The sequence below is a fragment of the Antedon bifida genome, chromosome 5, assembly GCF_963402885.1.
Source record: "Antedon bifida chromosome 5, ecAntBifi1.1, whole genome shotgun sequence".
Classification (NCBI taxonomy): domain Eukaryota; kingdom Metazoa; phylum Echinodermata; class Crinoidea; order Comatulida; family Antedonidae; genus Antedon; species Antedon bifida.
This window is the reverse complement of record NC_136230.1, coordinates 24,279,010-24,298,449: the sequence shown is the minus strand read 5'-3', so window position 1 is coordinate 24,298,449 and position 19,440 is coordinate 24,279,010. Positions and strand designations below refer to the sequence as shown.

At 34.5% G+C, this 19,440-nt stretch overlaps 1 protein-coding gene across 1 annotated transcript; it reads right to left on the bottom strand.

Moving 5' to 3' along the window:
* Window positions 1-22: 22 nt before the first annotated feature.
* LOC144841876 (uncharacterized) lies at window positions 23-18,287 on the bottom strand. The gene is made up of 25 exons (XM_078698147.1): window positions 18,101-18,287; window positions 13,723-14,115; window positions 13,423-13,539; window positions 12,996-13,112; window positions 12,309-12,431; window positions 11,833-11,958; window positions 11,414-11,536; window positions 10,901-11,026; window positions 10,366-10,524; window positions 10,002-10,121; window positions 9,529-9,645; window positions 8,688-8,843; window positions 8,226-8,348; window positions 7,747-7,872; window positions 7,184-7,306; window positions 6,765-6,857; window positions 5,967-6,077; window positions 5,226-5,417; window positions 4,596-4,823; window positions 3,923-4,056; window positions 3,310-3,412; window positions 2,721-2,906; window positions 2,293-2,379; window positions 2,027-2,200; window positions 23-1,714 (listed from the first exon to the last, which is right to left on the bottom strand). Exons 1-25 carry the CDS (start codon window positions 18,168-18,170, stop codon window positions 1,596-1,598), a joined length of 3,546 nt encoding a protein of 1,181 aa, XP_078554273.1. The 5' UTR covers window positions 18,171-18,287; the 3' UTR covers window positions 23-1,595.
* Between the last annotated feature and the right edge of the window lie 1,153 nt (window positions 18,288-19,440).

The window sequence follows — 19,440 nt, the reverse complement described above, 5'->3', positions numbered from 1 at the left end:
AAATAGAAGAAATCATCAAAAATTAACAAAGATTAAGACAAATTTATTTTATGTATTTAGTTGATAACCTTAAATCGCCATTTTCCCACGAAAAACAAGTATTTTAAACATATTATTTTTATGCTGTGTTCTGTTATTAGTAAGTGTTTGAGACGAAAGTTAAGTCGACCATTCGACGGGCTCATACGCATGCGCAGATTAATATTTGTATAAATTACCGTCTCCGTCGTATATCGTCCCGAAACGATAATCTCAGTTGTTCTTACTGAAACAAATTCCTTACGCATTGTATATAATATAGTTATTCAATTCATTCAATCGCTTCAATATTTTATTTTAGACTAAATTCCATATAAAGATAGGAACAACAATGCTCAAAAAGACAACAATAAATAAGAAATAATGTATAATGTGCACAATAGACACATTGCAAACATAATCATTAAAGCTCTCTTTCATAAAGTCACAAACACTAGAATAATTATAAAATGACGGAACAAAAATACATAATGCCTCAGCAGTTTGTAGGAAAATTCTAATTATTATAATCTTATAGTCATTATGATAGATAGGGCCGCATATAGTCTATTTTCTGGACTGAGTTTCGAATAATAATATTAATAAAAAGATCATTATGTTGGCGCATATTGTGTTTCATACGTATAATCTTGATCTTCCAGAGAAAACTTAAAATGTCGTCTGATGGACTAACATAAAAAGAACAAATCAAATACAGACTTAAGGCAAGTCTAGGCCGCATAGTACATGTTGATGTAATACGACATAACAATTTTTCCTACACTCCACAAATGGAGTTACTTCGTATGCTATCCAGTGGTGAACGCCACGGTTTTTGACAAAATATGATAATACCGTACCAATTAGTTCGAATTGAAATACAATGAAAGGTTTCATCAACAATTACAGGTAATGTACAGTAGAACCTCTGCTTTGAAACTCAGGGAAACTTTCCTGTGATAAACGAGATGTGTGCCAATGTGTTTTAACAATACGACGAATCATTTTAAGAGAAACTTTGAAGATCCTTAATAAGAAGAAACAGTACTAAGATAGGCCTACTTGTTTTACAAATGGAACGTTTGGTTTATTGATCTTTAAAGATAAATTGTTCTCCTGAAAAAAATATTTTGTTTCAACTTTTTTTAATATGCCATTTTGATGTTCCATTAATAGTTTATTCACTTTTACCAAAAATTGGATCGAAAAAAAATTATTATTAAAAAAATGTAATTTGAAGCAAAAAATAGCCAAATTGGCTGCCAGCCAATTGCTTTGTGGTTGAAATAACCGTTTCTTTTTGTCTTTCCATAAGTGAAAACATTTTTTCCAATTTTTCTACAAAATGACTTTTTTCATGTTTTTGGAAAACAATACATCTTTAACAATAATGAGTTTTGCTTTAAAAAAAAACAAAAAGTTTTGTTGTTTGTAGCTTGAACAGTTAACTTGAGCTTTAATATTTAACTTGAGCTTGACTAGTTAACTTGAGCTTGACTAGTTAACTTGAGCTTGATTAGTTAACTTGAGCTTGACTAGTTAACTTGAGCTTGACTAGTTAACTTGAGCTTGACTAATTAACTTGAGCTTGTCCCGCCGATTATTGATGATGACTCGTCAAGAGTACCTTCTTCGATTATCTCTGTTACAACTGAGACGATTTCAGTTGTTTCAACTGCTGGTTGGGGTTGGTTATCTATAAAATAAATAAGTAGTAGAATAAACAAATACAATGTTAAGTATATAGCTATATTATTTAAATGTGCATATAATATATTATTTGGAAGCTATACTTTTTGAAACAATGGCATATTTCGTGAAAGAGGTCCAGCGTGATTAAACTTAATTAAATACTTTAATGAAAAGTGATTTAACAGACACTGACATAAAACGGGTACGAATCCACAAAAGACCAACACAAATTAACTGAATGACCTCAAGAATCATTGAAGGACTCAAAGAGGAACTTTAATCATATTTTATGTTAAAAGATGTTTACGAGTCTCACCAATTTGCACACATTTTTCTTCAGATATTGCACCTGGGTCGGTCGTACTAAGACCAGAAGGACAAGGTTCACATGATGTCATTCCTGTTACATTCTGGTAAGATCCAATAGGACAGTCGGTACAAACTGCTTCGTTGAATAGTCTTTCGCCATATCGTCCTCTTGGACATTTCACTACGAAAAATAGTTATAAGAATGATAATATAAAAAACTGACGTACAACTGGGGGAATTGTTTTTTTCTATCGGCAAATCATGATTACTTACGACAGGCCGGGCCTCCGATAGATGAGTATTCTTTACGTTGAGTTCCAACAGAACATTCGGTTTCTCCATTTTCAAGTAATGTATATTCTGTTTAGGAAAATAATTACTTTATGAATTGAAAATCAGTAAAATTACTTTATAAAGCTCTGTCTACATTATCAAACTTTATGTGACAAAAAAATGTGATGTGCCCATATATGGGCATGATGATGTCATATCAGTACCATATTTAAGCACATCACTACCATATTTGGGCACACATGACCCTTTTTTGTTATTAAACTATAATTTGATAGTGTAGACAGAGTTTTACATTACGAACAATTCTGGTAGCACTTGTGGGGTCATTATCTATTTTGTTGAATTTATATTTTTATAATAAACAATAGAAAGTTTAAACCCAGAGCTTCTCTTTAATATCTAAATACCTGTGCAGTCAGGAATCTGTCTTCCTGGTGTCCAAACTGCAGTCGAACATACATACAAGTTGTTGAGAGGACCATCAAAGAAATAATACCCATCGTTGCAGACAGGGTTACATATTTCTCCAAACAACCAATTTACGCAGCTTGCCACGCCATTTAGTGGGCCGTAAGGCAAACCGCAACTTTTAGCTGAAAAATAACATCGATTTTTACATAATATAACTTTAACATAACTGATTTGGATTATATCGTATTATGATAGTTGTAGATGTGGAGTAGACCTAGGTTTTATTTATTCTCCGTTTACAAATTGTATGCCACCAGTTTGACAACTTGTTTGACTGTTTGTCCACCAAATATGCTTGTTATATCCGCGCATCACCGCTTAACAGCAGTAGAAAGGGGAGTCCAAAACAGTGGCAGTTACTCGTCGTGGGAATTCCGTAGATATGGGAATTCCGGAGAAATTGTTTTGGAACATTAAAAGTCTATAGTTCAGGTACCATTTTAATTCAACACTGCACTAACACTTATTTTGTGGCGTTTTATGTAGGCCTAGTATTTACAGCTGTATATTTCAAAAACATCTTACGTTCAATTTTGATTTGGAATGTGCAGAATGCTATGTTGTTTGATGCATCTCTAGCCTCGTATGTCACAAGGAATGTTCCCCATGTAAAGCGTTTATTTGGACTCTGTAAACAAAATAAATTCGTTTAAATGTTTTAATAGTGGCAAACCTTTACGCAAGTTTAGATCCATAATTATATGGAAACATTGCACCATATTACGATGGTAACAGGTATTTCTTCAAGGAGTACATTAGGTCATGTTGACTCAGAGTAAACAGGCAGGCGGAACATTCATTCAACCAACTGGACACGCAGAAGTGTGCCTTTCCACTGTATCCTTTAAGCGCTGTCTGCACTATCAAACTAGTTTGACATAAAAGTGCGATGTGCCGAAATATGGTGGTGATATGACGTCATCGTGTCCATATATGGGCACATCGCATTTTTTTGTCACATAAAGTTTGATAGCTGTGTAGACAGAGCTTTATGGGAATGTCAATTACAGAGAATCAGAAACAGCCTCTAAATAAATTAGACATTCAGGAAGGATATAATCATTTTATAAATTTGTATTTGTGGTGACAGCATTGAGCATGGTAGCATATGGATTTGTCAACATAATATCGAACTTACAATTGATTTTGATTGTTTTGTAACCATTACATTATCTGTTACTGAGGGCTCGTCCCAGGTTACCGTTGGATACTGCTCTTCAGACTGGACAACAAAGTCTTCCGGACATCCACTAAATTTAGGTGGTTCTTCATCTGTCATAAAAATAATTTTCAAGTTTGTTAACTGCAGCTAATCACTAAAGCGTTCATGGAGACGACCAGTTAAGGCAGTAACTTCATTTGTTTACTCCTTAACCTTATAAATAGAATTATTGCAGTTAATGGCTCACAGCTTCTACATTAATACTTAGATAATACGCTTTATTGGAATAAACAAATTACTGCAATAAAAAAGTTACTGCAGAAACTAAGAAGAAACATTTTGACGTGATTTTCATGACGTAGAACCCAAGCAAAAATGCCGTCTCTTCCTGTGCTTTGTCCTTTTTGAACGACGTTGTTTCTTGGTGGTCTCCAGGAACGGCGACTTTCAGTCCTGAAAACATCCACTATAGTAGATAGTCTTCAGCAATCTTTTGCATAAATTGGTGTTCGTTCCTAACTTTTTTATTTCAGTTAAAAATAAATGTTCCATGATTTTTTCTTATAGCCAATAAATGCCGATATACATCAAGTGAACAATTAAATGAATTAACAAAATAAACAGTAAAGTGTCAAAGAAGGTAAATTACCTAATACAGTAACTATGACGTCACAAGATATCGTGGTTTCATGGTCACTGCTACTCGCAGTAAATGTTACCGTGTGTGAACCCGGTCCAAATAAGGTGTCTTCTGGTGTATCCCTTTCTATGCTTTCAAGACTGTATCTTGGTGCGCCAATGGCAACAAGCGTCGAGCTCTCTCCCTCAGCAAGCGTGGTCGTTACTGAGTCACTGCAATGAATTTCTGGTATGACATCTGAAAATTATTTGAAGGTATTTAAATAATAGAAAATGCTATATTTCATCCAAATAATTTGTTTGTTTGAGCTTCAAGTTGCAGACAAACGAGTAAAAATGAAAAGTATAGGCATCCCATTGATAGACACAGATAGACACCTACCCACCAGCAATAGAATAAAGTTTCTCACAATCTACGCAATCAACATTTATATGGGTACAATCTATGATTTAGTTCGAAACAGAGTTTGAACGCCTTTAAATCGCAACAAGAGGTTTATAGTGTTTACACGTAATTGTCAGATCAAGAAAAAGGTAAAGAAAAGGTCGAATAGGATGAGATTGTATGCCATTCGATGTGCGCAAATATATTATATAAATGTTTCTTGTCTTTCAAATGTAATTTTAACATTAAATCTACCTTTTACACATTTTGGAGGTGCCGACGTCCATCCGTCAATGCCCTTACACTTTGAGAACTGATTGCCATCGATGACGTAACCTGACTCACACGTGTATGCACATCGTGCTTTGAACACCTGGGGATTTCTAATACAACTCTCAGGAATGACCTCACCATGTTCAATTGGCGTCAATGGAGGACACGTTAACGCTGGAAGGATAAACAGTACAAAGTGAATAATTCGTCCAGGACGAATTTGATGTCATTTTGCCAATGTTGTGATTTTGGGGATTGTACCTTATTGCTTTGCCTTACAAATAATCAATACGCATGACTAAGACATTTTGTGTGGAACTATAACCTTGGAGTGGGACCCGGTACTCGACTATGCAATTTATACAGTGTCAAAATGGATATATATTTCTATTCGTTTTTCTAAGGAGAAGGTTTTAAGACCCAGATATCTATGACGTAAGTTACTTTAGATATATAGTTTATATAGCTTAAGAAAAGGTTCGCAAAATAGTACAGTACAGTTTTAGATTTCTAGGATAGTAATTGCGAAGCATACAAAATAGATCGTAACTTGGTCAGATGATTTAGCCTACTCTGACGTAGGCCTACTGGATACTAAGAACATATAGATCAATATTTAGATTGTCTATCCAGTAAAATTACGTATTAGTGTAGTGTAGAACATCTGACCAATTAAAAGCTCCCTGACGCAAAACTACTTTGTATAGTTAAAAATGATCTTACGACGACAACTAGGCGTTTCTCCAGACCATCTTCCTGTGTTTAAGCAAATTCTTGTGGCACGGTCCGTAAGCTCATACCCTTGGTCGCATGTATATTCACATGTGGATCCAACTACAAAATAACAAACATTGCTATTTAAAATAAGTAAGTAATTCATTGTGCAAAAAAACATATAAAATAATATGACAAAATTCTATTTAAAAATGTTGTTTTTTATATCATCAACGTTTGCATGTCGATAATCGATATTACAGTTCGCGGTATGTAGTACTGAAAAGAACTATTGAGCTTCTCGATTCTATGCTAGGTTTAGCATTTAGTTGGTCACTCTCTTGACTTTCTTTTGTATGCTGTATTTGCTGCCAACTTTCAAAATACCCATTTTTTGATTCGTCATATTTATTTTGAGGTAATGAGCTGTATATCACTATCACATCTTATTAACTGCTACGTTACATCACGTTGTATCTTGTGTCTGGGGTGGTTTAATCTTAGTTAACAATCGTTTAAACTTGAAAATAGGCCTTTTATGTTTTGGGTTGAAATACATTTTTGAGATGATCCTATCATTCTAAAAACCTTGGTAGTTATGTTACACAATTTGTAGTTTCTGCAGTGATATAGATTTCTAGCTTGCAGTCTTTGAAAATGCATATTGTTTTTTAGAATTTTCATAAATTGTTATAGAGATAAATCTCAAATCGTAGCTATTGTAAATTACTAATTATATCTTGTGGTGGTTTTTAATTGTGAGATGATCTGTACATTACGCTCGTCAATTAAGTGACCTATGTTTACCGATAAGTGAAAATCCACTTTCTTTTCCAATACAACGTTTCTTTGGTGATAAATTTCCATTGTGTGGTACAACAAGAGGACTGCAGACAATCGCTGTAATAACAAATAAGAAATAATATAAGATGAAGCATGATCAAATTATGTATTACCACGTTCTGTGCATGCGCAACAGAAATTGACCAATTAACATATCTCTCTGACGCAACTACTTCGTAGTAAAGATTTGTAGTACTCACTGCTTCCAATAAGCTCGAATCTAACCTTAAACCATCGAGTCCCACTCGATAACTATATTACTTAGGCGCACTTACAATTGCGTAAGTGTAGGGACGAACATCTGAGCAATTAGCAATCTGGCGCAACCCAATGGCCTCACCTGAAACGTTTCAACATTTAAAAATAAAATCATTGAACTTTACGGTCACATGAAACACCGTCATCATTGATCAAACTATTATCTGTGCAGTCGCAGTAATATCCACCATCGTAATTTCTACAGGTGACCTCACAACCGCCATTTTCTTCCGCACATTCATCAATGTCTAAAAAGGTACAAGTAAGAAAATGTGTTTTGGTAGTGAAAACAGTATGCCGATTGATACTGTTGAAATTATAATTATCATTGATTAGCATTTTAGCACGGATCTTGGATTTTTATGTTTATTTTACTTTTTTACTTTTATTTAAAAATATTATTCAATCCGGGTAACATTTAATATAAACTGGGTTACGATAAGGGAAACTTTGGGAACATAAAATATTGACCCATACAGAAAAACTGTTAACATTGTGTGGGGGAATAAACAAAAGATTTATTTCTTTTATAACTATAATTGTTCTTGTGCTGAAAAAAATAACCCAGTTCCACCAGTTATGTCCTATTTTAAACTTCCATATAATCAATATTTACTCATGCCTTCTCCATATTGATTAAGTACATTGTGTAATTTCACTAAACTGTTAACAGTGATGTTACGCTTACCTAAACACCTGTATTTGTCCCCAGAGTCCTTTATATACCCGTCTTTGCATGAACATTCAAATCCCCCGATTGAGTTAGTACAGTGGTGCTGGCATCCACCGTTCTTCAGGCTGCATTCGTCCGTATCTAATAAAAAAAGTAGGTTTAAATCAAAGATTTTGATATTTCTGTGGCGCGCCAAGCTGTAATTTATTCGGAAATAAACATATCGAATCCATGACATCTCTGATAATAATAATAATAATAATAAACAATTAACATATTAAAACGGAGGTGTCTCTATCAACACCTGATATATTACTTTTATAAGATATGGAGATATCTTTATTTTATATAAGATATCTGTATTAATTGAAGAGATCTCTATTTTCAGAATAAATGACAGTTTCGCGCGCCATATATCCCCTGGTTTTATGGTGATCCGAAGTATCAGCGTTTTTAGATAGGCCTAGTTTAAAAAAAAAACAATGGTAGCTTACCAATACACGTCTTGCCAGTATCGTCTAACTCATAGCCAGGCTCACAGACGCAATACGCCGAGCCTGGTGTGTTCACGCACTCGAAAGAACAACCGAAATTGTTATTAGCGCATTCATTAATATCTTAAAAGAGAAAAGAAAAAAAATCAGTATTCAATAATGTGCATGTTCTAAGCCTCACAAAATGCGGTTTGAGGAAAGCTAATTTAGTTGGTTTATAAACGTTAGGCCTAATAGCAGATAACATCTTTTATTTATGTAGTGTAAACGGATGTTTAGAATAGTCACAAATCTTTCACTTTTACAATTTATTTGATATGAAACTGGATCAATATTGTTCGTGCCTAGCCTACCTGGATAAACCGAAATAAGCCTTTCCTCTCCGAGAGAAGAACATAATTAAAAAACAAACCTCCTCTTAGACAATGGTATCGTCCATGAGCCGCGCAATATGTTTCTTACCGTTACACACAAGTTTCGTTGTAGTTGATTCGTAACCGTCATTACAGAAACAATGCCTGATTGTTGTTCTTGCTGTCAAATCACGTGTGCCTGAATTTGCCGGACAATCAAAACACCTATTCGTTCTTAAGTTGTAATACGAATCAGGTCGACATGCTGCAAAATTATTGAAAAGTTTGTAATTATAATTAAATTTCGTTTAATTCTTGTAATTAGGTTGTGTTACCGGTCACTCTCTAAAGCTCTGTTTACACTACCATATTAGTTTGACAAAAAGTATGATGTGCCCAAAAATGTAGTGATATGACATCATTACATCGCATTTTGTTGTCACATAAAGATTGATAGTGTAGACATAGCTTAAGATCAAAGTAAAATGTTCGTACTTTTGAGTGAATGAATGGAGTATTTATCCGTTTATTTCTTAATACTGTAGTAGCAATAGTAACATATTATAAGGTTATTTAATGTTGGCTTTAGTAATAGCGGATAAGAACATCAATGTAACAATATATAGTGTACACAAAAACCGGAAACTGTCAAAAAGTCAACTTAAGATAAACAAAAATAAATTGCCTTTACTATTATGTGTAAGGTACAACAATATATACTCATGGAGAACGTAAGAAACGCTATTCAATTGGTAGGATTGGTTGAAAATGGGAGTGAGAAACATGGTGACAATATTGCTAAATCCCCAAATGACATTAGAAGTCTAGACAAGTAGATGACGAAGGTGTATGCTGGAAAAATGGTTGGTTAAAACTTTCCTATGCGAACAGTTCTGACCGGAGAGTGAAAAGGAATTCAATCTTCCCTGGTTCTAAAACCAAATGCCTACCTTCACATTCACCACTTGGCGTGGTGACATGACCCGATGAACATTGACATTCAAAACTACCAACTGTATTAACACAGGCATGTGGACAGCTCGATTCAGACTCACATTCATCTATATCTGTACGTGTATAAAATATTTTGAATAAACAAACAAACACTAATGTAATGTAATGAAAGGTTAGTAACGCGAAGAAACGTTCCTCTCTCCTTTATTTTTCATGTAGACTACAGTAATTGAGAGGAATATAAATAAAGTGTTTATTTTCTCTTGTGGTATAATACAATCGGAGTCAAACCTCGGGTTCTATTTGACTATAGGCCTAAGTTTAATGATTCCCTCCACTTCAAATGCACCCGTGGACAAAGTACTGTAGTAAAATACTGGTAACACCAAATTGGAAAAAGCTCTAGTAGTAGTACTACGTTACTGAAAATGCAATCCAATCAAAAGAAATAAATAATTCCTTGTCTTACCAACACAGTTGTACCCATTTCTATGCAGTCTGTACCCGGCATTGCAACTACATCGATAAGTTCTACTATTAGAAGATGGGATACATGTGTGTTCACAGTTTGACGTTGAGCATACAGCGGCTAAAAATTTAAAAAGAAAAGACAAATATTAGATTATTATCAACAAGTAAAGTACGATTTGAAGAAAAAAATATTGCTTTAAAAAAAACAAAATACAACAAAGCAAAAGATCAGAAAATTTGCTAAATGAAAACAAAATACTTTAATTACTATCAAAGTTTTAACAAAGAAATATAAGTTTTGGCTCCATTCACAGAATTTCACTCGAAAAGTGCTCTTCTTTTGTAAAAGATGGTATTCTTACGTATACACCTATGTCCATCTTCAGCAAGCTCGTAACCAACCCACTTTGACACGTGTTGAGGACATGAACAAGTATAGCTGCCGATCGTATTCCCACACCAGGCCTCGCAGTATCCAAATTTGACGCCATAGCCGTGATCCTCTAGGCACTCATTCACATCTAAACAATCACATGAGAACATTAAAAGATAAGAACATTCATTTATGAAGAATATTATCATAATAAATTAAGAAACTGAGATAAATATTTGGTAGAATGCAGAAATCGGCCGATGGCGTGATATTTAACATTTTGTATATTACAGTATTAAAAATACAACATAACTCGAGATTTCAATTCACTGACGTTACCAATAGATCGATTTCCATAAAATCAATATGTATGGTCTGTTGGGATATAGGCCTACCTACTTGCAACATTCAGAAAGATAACTTGAACATTGAAGAAATTGTATTTATATTTGCATGTATGGTATGAAAAATGTTAAAAACAAATTTATATTCAAAAGGTTGTAGAATCATGGATCATGGTTTACCTTTACATACACCGTTCGTCAATCTGAATCCTTGTTGACATTCCCTGCAGTTGTACGAACCTTCTGTGTTCTCACAGATATTGCCAGAAGGACAGGAATTTTGGCCATCTTCGCATTCGTTGAAATCTGAAATAACCAGAGACAATCGCAATCTATTTAACCATTGATGGGTTCTACATAAAAAAAAACCGATTGCTAATAAGCGTAGGTCAATTGAAAAACTTGGCAAACTGCAGAAACTTATTTGAAGAAGTGAAGATTGTAAACTCGATCAAACTCTTGAGAAAATTTATCCAAAGTTGTCTACATAATTCGGGTTTTAAACGATATCATCATCTTCCTATACTTTGCAGAACTTTATTTGATATTCGTGTACATTTATTACCTTCTTGGAGTATACTCTCCTTTTTCTTAAATTTCGGTGTAAATTTTTAAGATTGTGAGTACCAGTGTAAACTAGTAGAACAATGTTGGTAAACTACAGAAAACAGGTTTGCAGGTTTGTAGACTTACCAACACAAGTAGCCTGATCACTACCCAATACATATCCATTTTGACATCCACAATTGTAGCTACCAACCGTGTTAATACATCTGTCTTTGCATGGATTATCCTCAGTGTCGCATTCATTAACATCTAGAAACAAGCAAACACTATTAGAAACTATGAAATTGGAGTAAACATGTTCTTATCTACCGGCAAAATGTCAATTTCAAAAAACATTATAGAATTAAAATAAGTACAAACAACCCTAATAAAACGCTTATAAACGCTTTTGGTTCTGTCATTTGAAAGCATTATCAGTAATATCTTCTTTTCCGACAAGGTGTGTATTTATAGACTTATTTAAAGAAGCTAATTGTTCACAGCTAAAGTTGTGCTTGAAGCCAATTTGAAGTGCAATTTGTTTTACATTATGAAGTACTGTATACCTATACAACTCCTACGATCTGTTGACTGTCTGAATCCATAATTGCATCCACAGATATAGCCTGGATAGTCATTGTAACATGTGCCGTGTTGACAGAGACCAGGATCTTCAGTACATTCGTTGGTATCTAGTTTAACGATAACGATACAACCATATCATACACAAGTCTATAATACGTAAGTCCAAATCATACATTTGGGAGAAGCGAGATAAAGTGTTAGGTTCAGGAAAAATAGAAGCATAGGAAATTCTTTGACGTTTGGGAGAATAAATAATTGGTCCGTAATTTACGCCTAAAACTCACAACGCAACTCAAGCGATTTGATCAATTACAAGTTAGAAGCTTTTGTTTTTATTTTAAATTTTATCATTAGCAATTTGTAATAAGATAATTTGTTTTAGAAGATGTGTGAAGGGTTGTTGTTCCTTGGAAGTAAAATGTTACTTTGATTTGATTTTAATTTAAATATTGCTTACCATAGCACTCTTTATTGCTACTTCCAGCTCTATAGCCGTCATTACACTGGCATGTGTACGATCCAATTGTGTTTACACATTGACTGTTTCGACATCTGTATTGATATTCGCATTCATCGGCATCTGTTCATGAGAATGATAATAATGTTTGTTTTCGTTCTGTTATTAGTTTGGTACCTTTTATTAAAGATTTGTAGGTTCAATTTTTGGTGAAATTAAATAACTATTATGTGACATTTAAATGTCATATTCAACGTTAAATAAAAAAAAAATCAGGAAGACATTAATTATATCTTTGACCTTTAGCTAGACTGAATATTTCAACCTTCAGGCGCTCATGAACACAGAAATTTGCTTCCGTATTTTGTTTATTGAAAATTCGATATATCAAAATATCGAAGAAAAAAAGATTTTTAGGTTAGTGTCACTTCGTGGTGCCGAATTGTTCACCAATAAATCAACCATATATATTATTCTACAGTAGACACCATCGGGACCCAACAAAAAAATGTTCCTTAATTTGGGGTGTCTTTTGAATAGGTATTTGCCATAGTGTTAAAAACCATATTTCCCCTCGTTCATTGACACGGGAAAGTGTACCTTTAATAGGAGTGTCCCCTAAATAGAGTTGCCCTAAAGGAAAGGTTCTACTTATATAGATTCGACAAATTTATTCAGTGCTCTCACCTTCACATCTTCCATCCACCAATATATACCCCTGTGAACAATAACACTGGTATGTTCCTGTTCGATCTCGACAGACCCCCTGTCCACATATACCCTCTGTTAGACATTCATTGATATCTGTAAAAAGTTAAATTGAGTGTAACAAAAAACCATAATCAACACAATGGATATTGCTTATAGATAATATTTCTATAATGGTCGCGAGATACAACAGAGTTATGGGTTCAAAAGGGTTAAAAGAAAACCAGTTTGTTCAGTGTCTGGCCCTGTTGACGTTGGGTAGAATGTTAAAACCTAATATTATACTGTTTGTAAACATACACAAATTAGGGCCTCCAACGGTTTGTTATCATCCTATACCCAATACAACTGTAGACGAGATCGTTCGTTTTTTCTATTAATATGACTTGAATATTACTGTACTTACTGTAACAATAATGTCCACGGTCATTTAGGTAATACCCATCATAGCAAGTACACTCTGCTCCCATTGGTCGGTCAATGCATGAATGTTCACAGTAAAATGCCGGGGCTGCACATGTTGCTATATGTAAAAGATAAAATCATTATTGTTTGAATATAGATTCTGTATTGTAATCTTTAATTTTAGTTACTCTTCAGCGCCAATGAAATACGCCCTATTATGTTACCGTCATTAGATATATTCTAACTGACTATTGCAAGTCAGTTAAGAAGAATCGGATGTAAAATGCCATCTATAACTTACCAACACACTGTGGGGGTCCTTCTAGTGGCCAAAAATATTGTCCCTCGGAGCATATTGCGGTAGTTGCACCAGATAAAAGTTTATATCCCTGGTAGCACGAGTAGTTGACCTCGTAATATTGCTCTCCGTCGTCATGTGTTCGAGACTGATACCCGTATGTTGTATTTTGGATGCTTGGAGGACGGGTAATGCAAGTTCTATCGGCCCTTGGAAGTGTAGTCTGCTCTGAAATGCACGTTGGCACACTGTCGCTCCAACCTCCTTCTGTACATGTGATCATATCGACACCTCGAAGACTGTAACCGTTGAAGCATTGGAATGTGATAACGGAACCCGATTGACTTTTCTGTCCAATGCCATTCGCGGGATCTGCAACATCTTGACATCCGTCAGCTGTAAAAATATTAATTAAAAATAATAATTAGAACGATTTAATTCAAGTTTTAATTAATGCTCCCCCGTGCATTGCCTCGCATATAAAATCATATAATAACATATTTTAAAAACAACATGTAAATGTTTCAGTATGTTTATGTGTTTGAAATACTGTATCTGGATCTACATATTTCCCCGATACATTGATGCAGGCTCTTAAAATCGAAGAATCTACGTGAATGTTGTATTGCAATATTTCATTTTTTATTAAAACATGTAAACAAAAACTTTAAAAAAATCAACTAATAATATTGAATAACGCAAACATCAAAATTTAAATAGAATCATTTTAAAAAGTTAACTTTTTCTAATATAAATTATGAATACGACCACCACTTCTTAATTCTCAATGCACTCTCATAACATAGCTTAACCCAATATACCCGGTCTATTGTCTCATTGAAAACACATGGTGGAAATTTCAAGTATGCAAATTTCGTATTACCATTCCTTACTTATGTGATGGCACTAGTTACAATCCGTTATGCGTGATTGATTAATTAATAGAATGACGCAATGCATTAACGGCATAAATACGGATAAATATTGGTACTCGGCATTTATTGTATGATGGTATGATAATAATAAATAATGTACGAATGGATTTAGTTGGTTGTTCATTATTTTTAATTGAATGATCGACATACTTCATGAGAGATCTGTACTAAAAAGGTAGTAGAGATGTAGCTTTGTGGTTAAAGTGATTGCCCTTCAATCTCAAGGTCCAGGAGGGTTCAAGTGCCAGGGTTGTAACCCACGACTCTTTATATTCACGATAAGTTGTAAAATAGTTTATCGACCTTGTTACTCGCTGTTGGATGCGTATGAAATAAAATAAAGATCGAAACATTACTGTCAGCAGATTGGATATTTTGTCGACTTAACCGTTATGCACTAAAACAATTGTCCTGTTGAAAATAGCACTTCTTTGGATTACATAGACTGTCTTCTTGACATGCACGTTCATAAATGCACTTACTTACGCACAATGGAGGCTCTGACATCCACTCATTGGTCATGTTGCATCTTAAGACACCCGTACCAATTAGCTGGTAACCTTTATTACAGATGATAACCACTGCTCTTTCAGAATCCATACGTTTTGAAAAAGCAACATTTTGCAGAGTCGGGCAGTTTGAAATGAGGTTATATTCTGGTTTGGCAGCCAAACAAGTTGGAACGGTACTGTTCCATTGAGTACCATCGCAGTAAATCGTTGAAGAGCCGTGAAGTTCTAGCCCCTTGCTACAAGTGAATCTGACTACAGCACCACCGGGTACTGTTTCTGAAGAGCCAAGTTCTAGTTTACCGGGCGGATCACAGCCAGGAGCTGGGAGAAATGTCAAATTTACAAATAAACCAATACGTACTGTAGAGTATAGTTTATTGATGACATGCATACACCGCGTGATGTGCAGAAACATGCATGTTGGTAGGTCTAGGAAGAGGAAGGCTTTAGGCTTACTCAAAATCAGATTTTGTACGCCAGGAAACAGGTCTTATAACATAAAAAAAAAGTGGATGTAGAAAAAAGAAACCGTTCTTTAATGCACACTAATTTCTGTAGGCATATAAGTGATTCTGTTGTACAGGCATTCGAGTGGAAACCCAAGAATTTTAGAAAGGTTGAGGATGTATAACAACTGTGAAATGAATGCAGAACCTAATGATTTAATTGTTGGCCTACTGTAATTTTTTTTAAACTGGCTTGGGTTGGCTGCTTATTTACAGGCACATTGTCAGGTAAAGCACACAGAAGTTCTAAAAGATGATTTTCCAATAGTCATGCATGCTCGTGAATTGCCTGATCCTTGGAGCATGCGCACACCATACATGCCATGCAAAGTCTTAATACGTATGTTATCACAACATTACCAGCACAGACCGGTTTGACATCTGACCATCGGCCGCCCTCACAACGTATGTTAGTTTTTCCAACCAGGGTTAAGCCCGTATTGCAAGTGTACACTAAGAGTTGTCCTCCGTAAAACCTCTGCCTTCTCGCCCACCTTACGTTGCCAGGATCGTGGCACCGTGGCACCCTGTCAGACGTTCCTATTGGTTCAAATAATCACGTTACCATTTTCCGTTTACATGTACAATTTTGACACATAATATGGGTGAAAATTTATAACATATTTGAAATTATTTATGGGAGTATGTCTTTTAAAGAGTTCCGTTCCCGACACATCCCTATATCCAATTAACACATTTTTTTTTTACTGATGATGTGAGATATTTTACAATAGTGTACACGTTTATCATTAATTTCATATTTTTGTTATTTTAAAAAGTGTTAGATACAAAGTCCAATTTAAAAAGACGAGCGGTAACGGTATGCGGAAAACAAAAATATAGAATCTAAGCCTATGTTATTTTATGAACATTATTTACACGGGCGCTTGAGCGGAAACGCACTCAGGATAGATACGTAGGACAGGCTACGCGTTGGTCTGCTTACCTTTACCACTCCTCTGTGTAAATTGGTCTTTATAAGAGCAACAGAAGTAGGCCTACAAATACTGACTGTAGTATATTGTAGGAATGAATGATTTTTAGTCGCGTGCAACGCGATTCTACAGCTCACTATGTCAGTCGGTCGGTTGGTTGGTCGGTCGGTCGGTCGATCGGTTGGTCGGTAAACACTAACTTGAGCACGCGACTGCAGCCATGTATATGGCCTTGTTAGATAAAGATAGTGATATATTAATCTAAAAATTGTGTTTCGTGCAGTCTGCTCAATGAGTCTCACTTTATTTATAACAACCAAAATTGAGACACTCAAACAAATGCATGTTATTCAATAATCATAATATGAATAACGTTACACAAAATCACTGAGAAAAGTTAAAACATTGAATTGCCCGTGTGGGATGATTAAAGAATTTTGAATTGAATTAAAATTAGGTAGTGAAATGAAGTGCTGAATTAAAATTGATCCTATCTTTTGCACTACAATTTGTGAAATTTAGAGGGGCCCGGTCCAACTGCCACGTTTCTTGTCAACCGTGATAAGTAATGTGTATTGTCTTGTCTGTATCAATACTCGCAAACGAATTGCCTTTGAGAGAATACAGCCATCGTTCATCCTCCGTCATTCTTTAGTTCTGTCTAATTACAAAACTATATCAGGTTCTTCCAATATTTGTTGTGTTCAACACGGAACTATCAATAAATTAAGTTGTACCTAAAGTGTCCCTACTTATTTTTTTAATAGTTGAAACGGAAACATTTGATTAGGCATAATAACATAATTTTAGAACATTAATGTGACAGTTAAAATGGTAGTTGAAAGTTCGAAAGAGTTATATTTGAAAGTTTATGATCAATTTAACTTAATAACCAAGTCTGGTTAAATTGGGTAGTGGCGGATGTAGGATTGTGATTAGGGAGGTGATATAGGTGTAAGGCCCAATGGTGAAATGAAGGTTTCCACTTAAGCTTGATTCCCACTAGGACGCAACCCAAGGACGTACACAAGACAAGCGTTTGACCACTGACAAGCGAGAGTTCGAATAATCCAATGCTTGTGGTTGGTCAACTCACTTACGTTACGTTACGTCCTTGCGTTACGTCTCTAGTGGGAACCAAGCATTAGGACGCAACGTAAAGACGTAAGCCGCAATGCAAGCGAAATGACCAATCACAAGCTATGGTTCGAATAATGCATCGCTTGTGATTGGTCAACGCGCTTGCGTTGCGGCTTACCGTACGTCTTTACGTTGCGTCTTGATAGGATTCAAGCATAACGTCATTTACCTCATGAAAATGACGGTTAGATTCAATGTCTAGTTCCCGGCGATTTTACTTTCAGAAGTATATCACCTGAATACATAATTAACCGAACATAACTTTAATGTGAACAACCAACATAACCCTATCATAGCTATTCTAGATCTCGTTAAACCAAAGAAAATTTAATACAGGAATTAATATAACATACCTGGGGGTAACATTAGCTTTCCGGATCCCAATGTGATCAACAGAACGCTCATCAGTTGTAGACGCAACATCGCATCAGATGATTTCTTTCAGAAAGTTACCGAAAATTTTCCTTTTCTCTTTTCAGTAAATGCTTTTGGTAAGATAAAATAAATGCTACTGTACGTTTAGAGTCAGGCCTACTTAAATTCAATATAACCACTGCTTAAGTTTCGTCGAACATCCGCATAATCACCGGAAACTTGGCATTAAGGGCAAAACCATATTCAAATTAGGGATGTGTTCATGAGGGTTGGTCGTTGTCGAAGTAGATCAAACGTGTTTTATTAACTTTATCTGAACATAAAGCTTTAAACTAATGACGTTACAAAAAGATATTTATTTTAATTTTTAGTTAAGTAACATTTAATCGAAAACTACTTCGCCAAGGTTGAACGCACCTCTGATGTTTGATCGTCCGGTTAAGTTTTTTTAGCGTAGTTTGCGTGCACAGGTTGAATATATTTATATTGAATAACATCAATATTAATAATAGATATTTATGCTTAATAAAAATTAAAAGATATTTATACTAATAAAGAAATTATACTAAAAGAATAATGTTAACTTTACGAAAGTTTATGATTAAAATAATCATATAATACTATCCAAAAGACAACCATTATTAACGGTACGTGTGTTATTGAAAACACTAAAAATATTATTAGGCCTATATTTAGGAACTTGGTAAAGCAAAATGTATCTTCGTAACGGAACTTATTAACTTAAAACCTTTTTTTAAGGAAATAATCCTGTTTAATTTCGGAGATTTGGGCTATCCTGGTCAAAACCTTTACTTCTCTAACAGTTTTTTAAAAAACTTTTATTTAAAGGATAATCTTTGATGAGTAAAAAAGCATAATATGATGACTACAACAACAAATCAACAACTACCGAATATCTTTAAAAAGACGATTATTTCAGAAAAATCATTACATTTGTTTTTTTGTATATTACAAATTTAATTGTTTTCTTTTATTTTATTCATTTGTAAAGTTGTTTGTAACAGCATATATTGTTTGATGCCAATGCATGTTTTTTCGGAAATGGGAGAAGTCTGATAGATTAAAATCATCCTTCAGTATTTTTATGTTGGCATTCAATATTTATGAATACATGCTATTATAGATTAACCTTTCAGTTATTATTTTCAACAATATGTATTTAGGATTAATTTGTGACGTATTCTTTTAATCAAATTTTACAGAATGTCACCGTCCCTGTTTATAAATGACGCAGTTTGTCTGTCAAACTAAAGTTTTCATGACACAATCCAGTTGACCTATACAATTAGGTAACACA

Excerpts from the sequence above, each read along its gene's own strand:
- LOC144841876 (XM_078698147.1), bottom strand. The coding sequence starts at position 18,170 with ATGTTGCGTCTACAACTGATGAGCGTTCTGTTGATCACATTGGGATCC. Across the intron at positions 5,418-5,966 it reads AGAAACGCCTAGTTGTCGTC|CGTTAACGTGTCCTCCATTG; the intron begins GTAAGATCATTT and ends TTATCCTTCCAG. Across the intron at positions 2,907-3,309 it reads ATTCCAAATCAAAATTGAAC|CTAAAAGTTGCGGTTTGCCT; the intron begins GTAAGATGTTTT and ends GTTATTTTTCAG.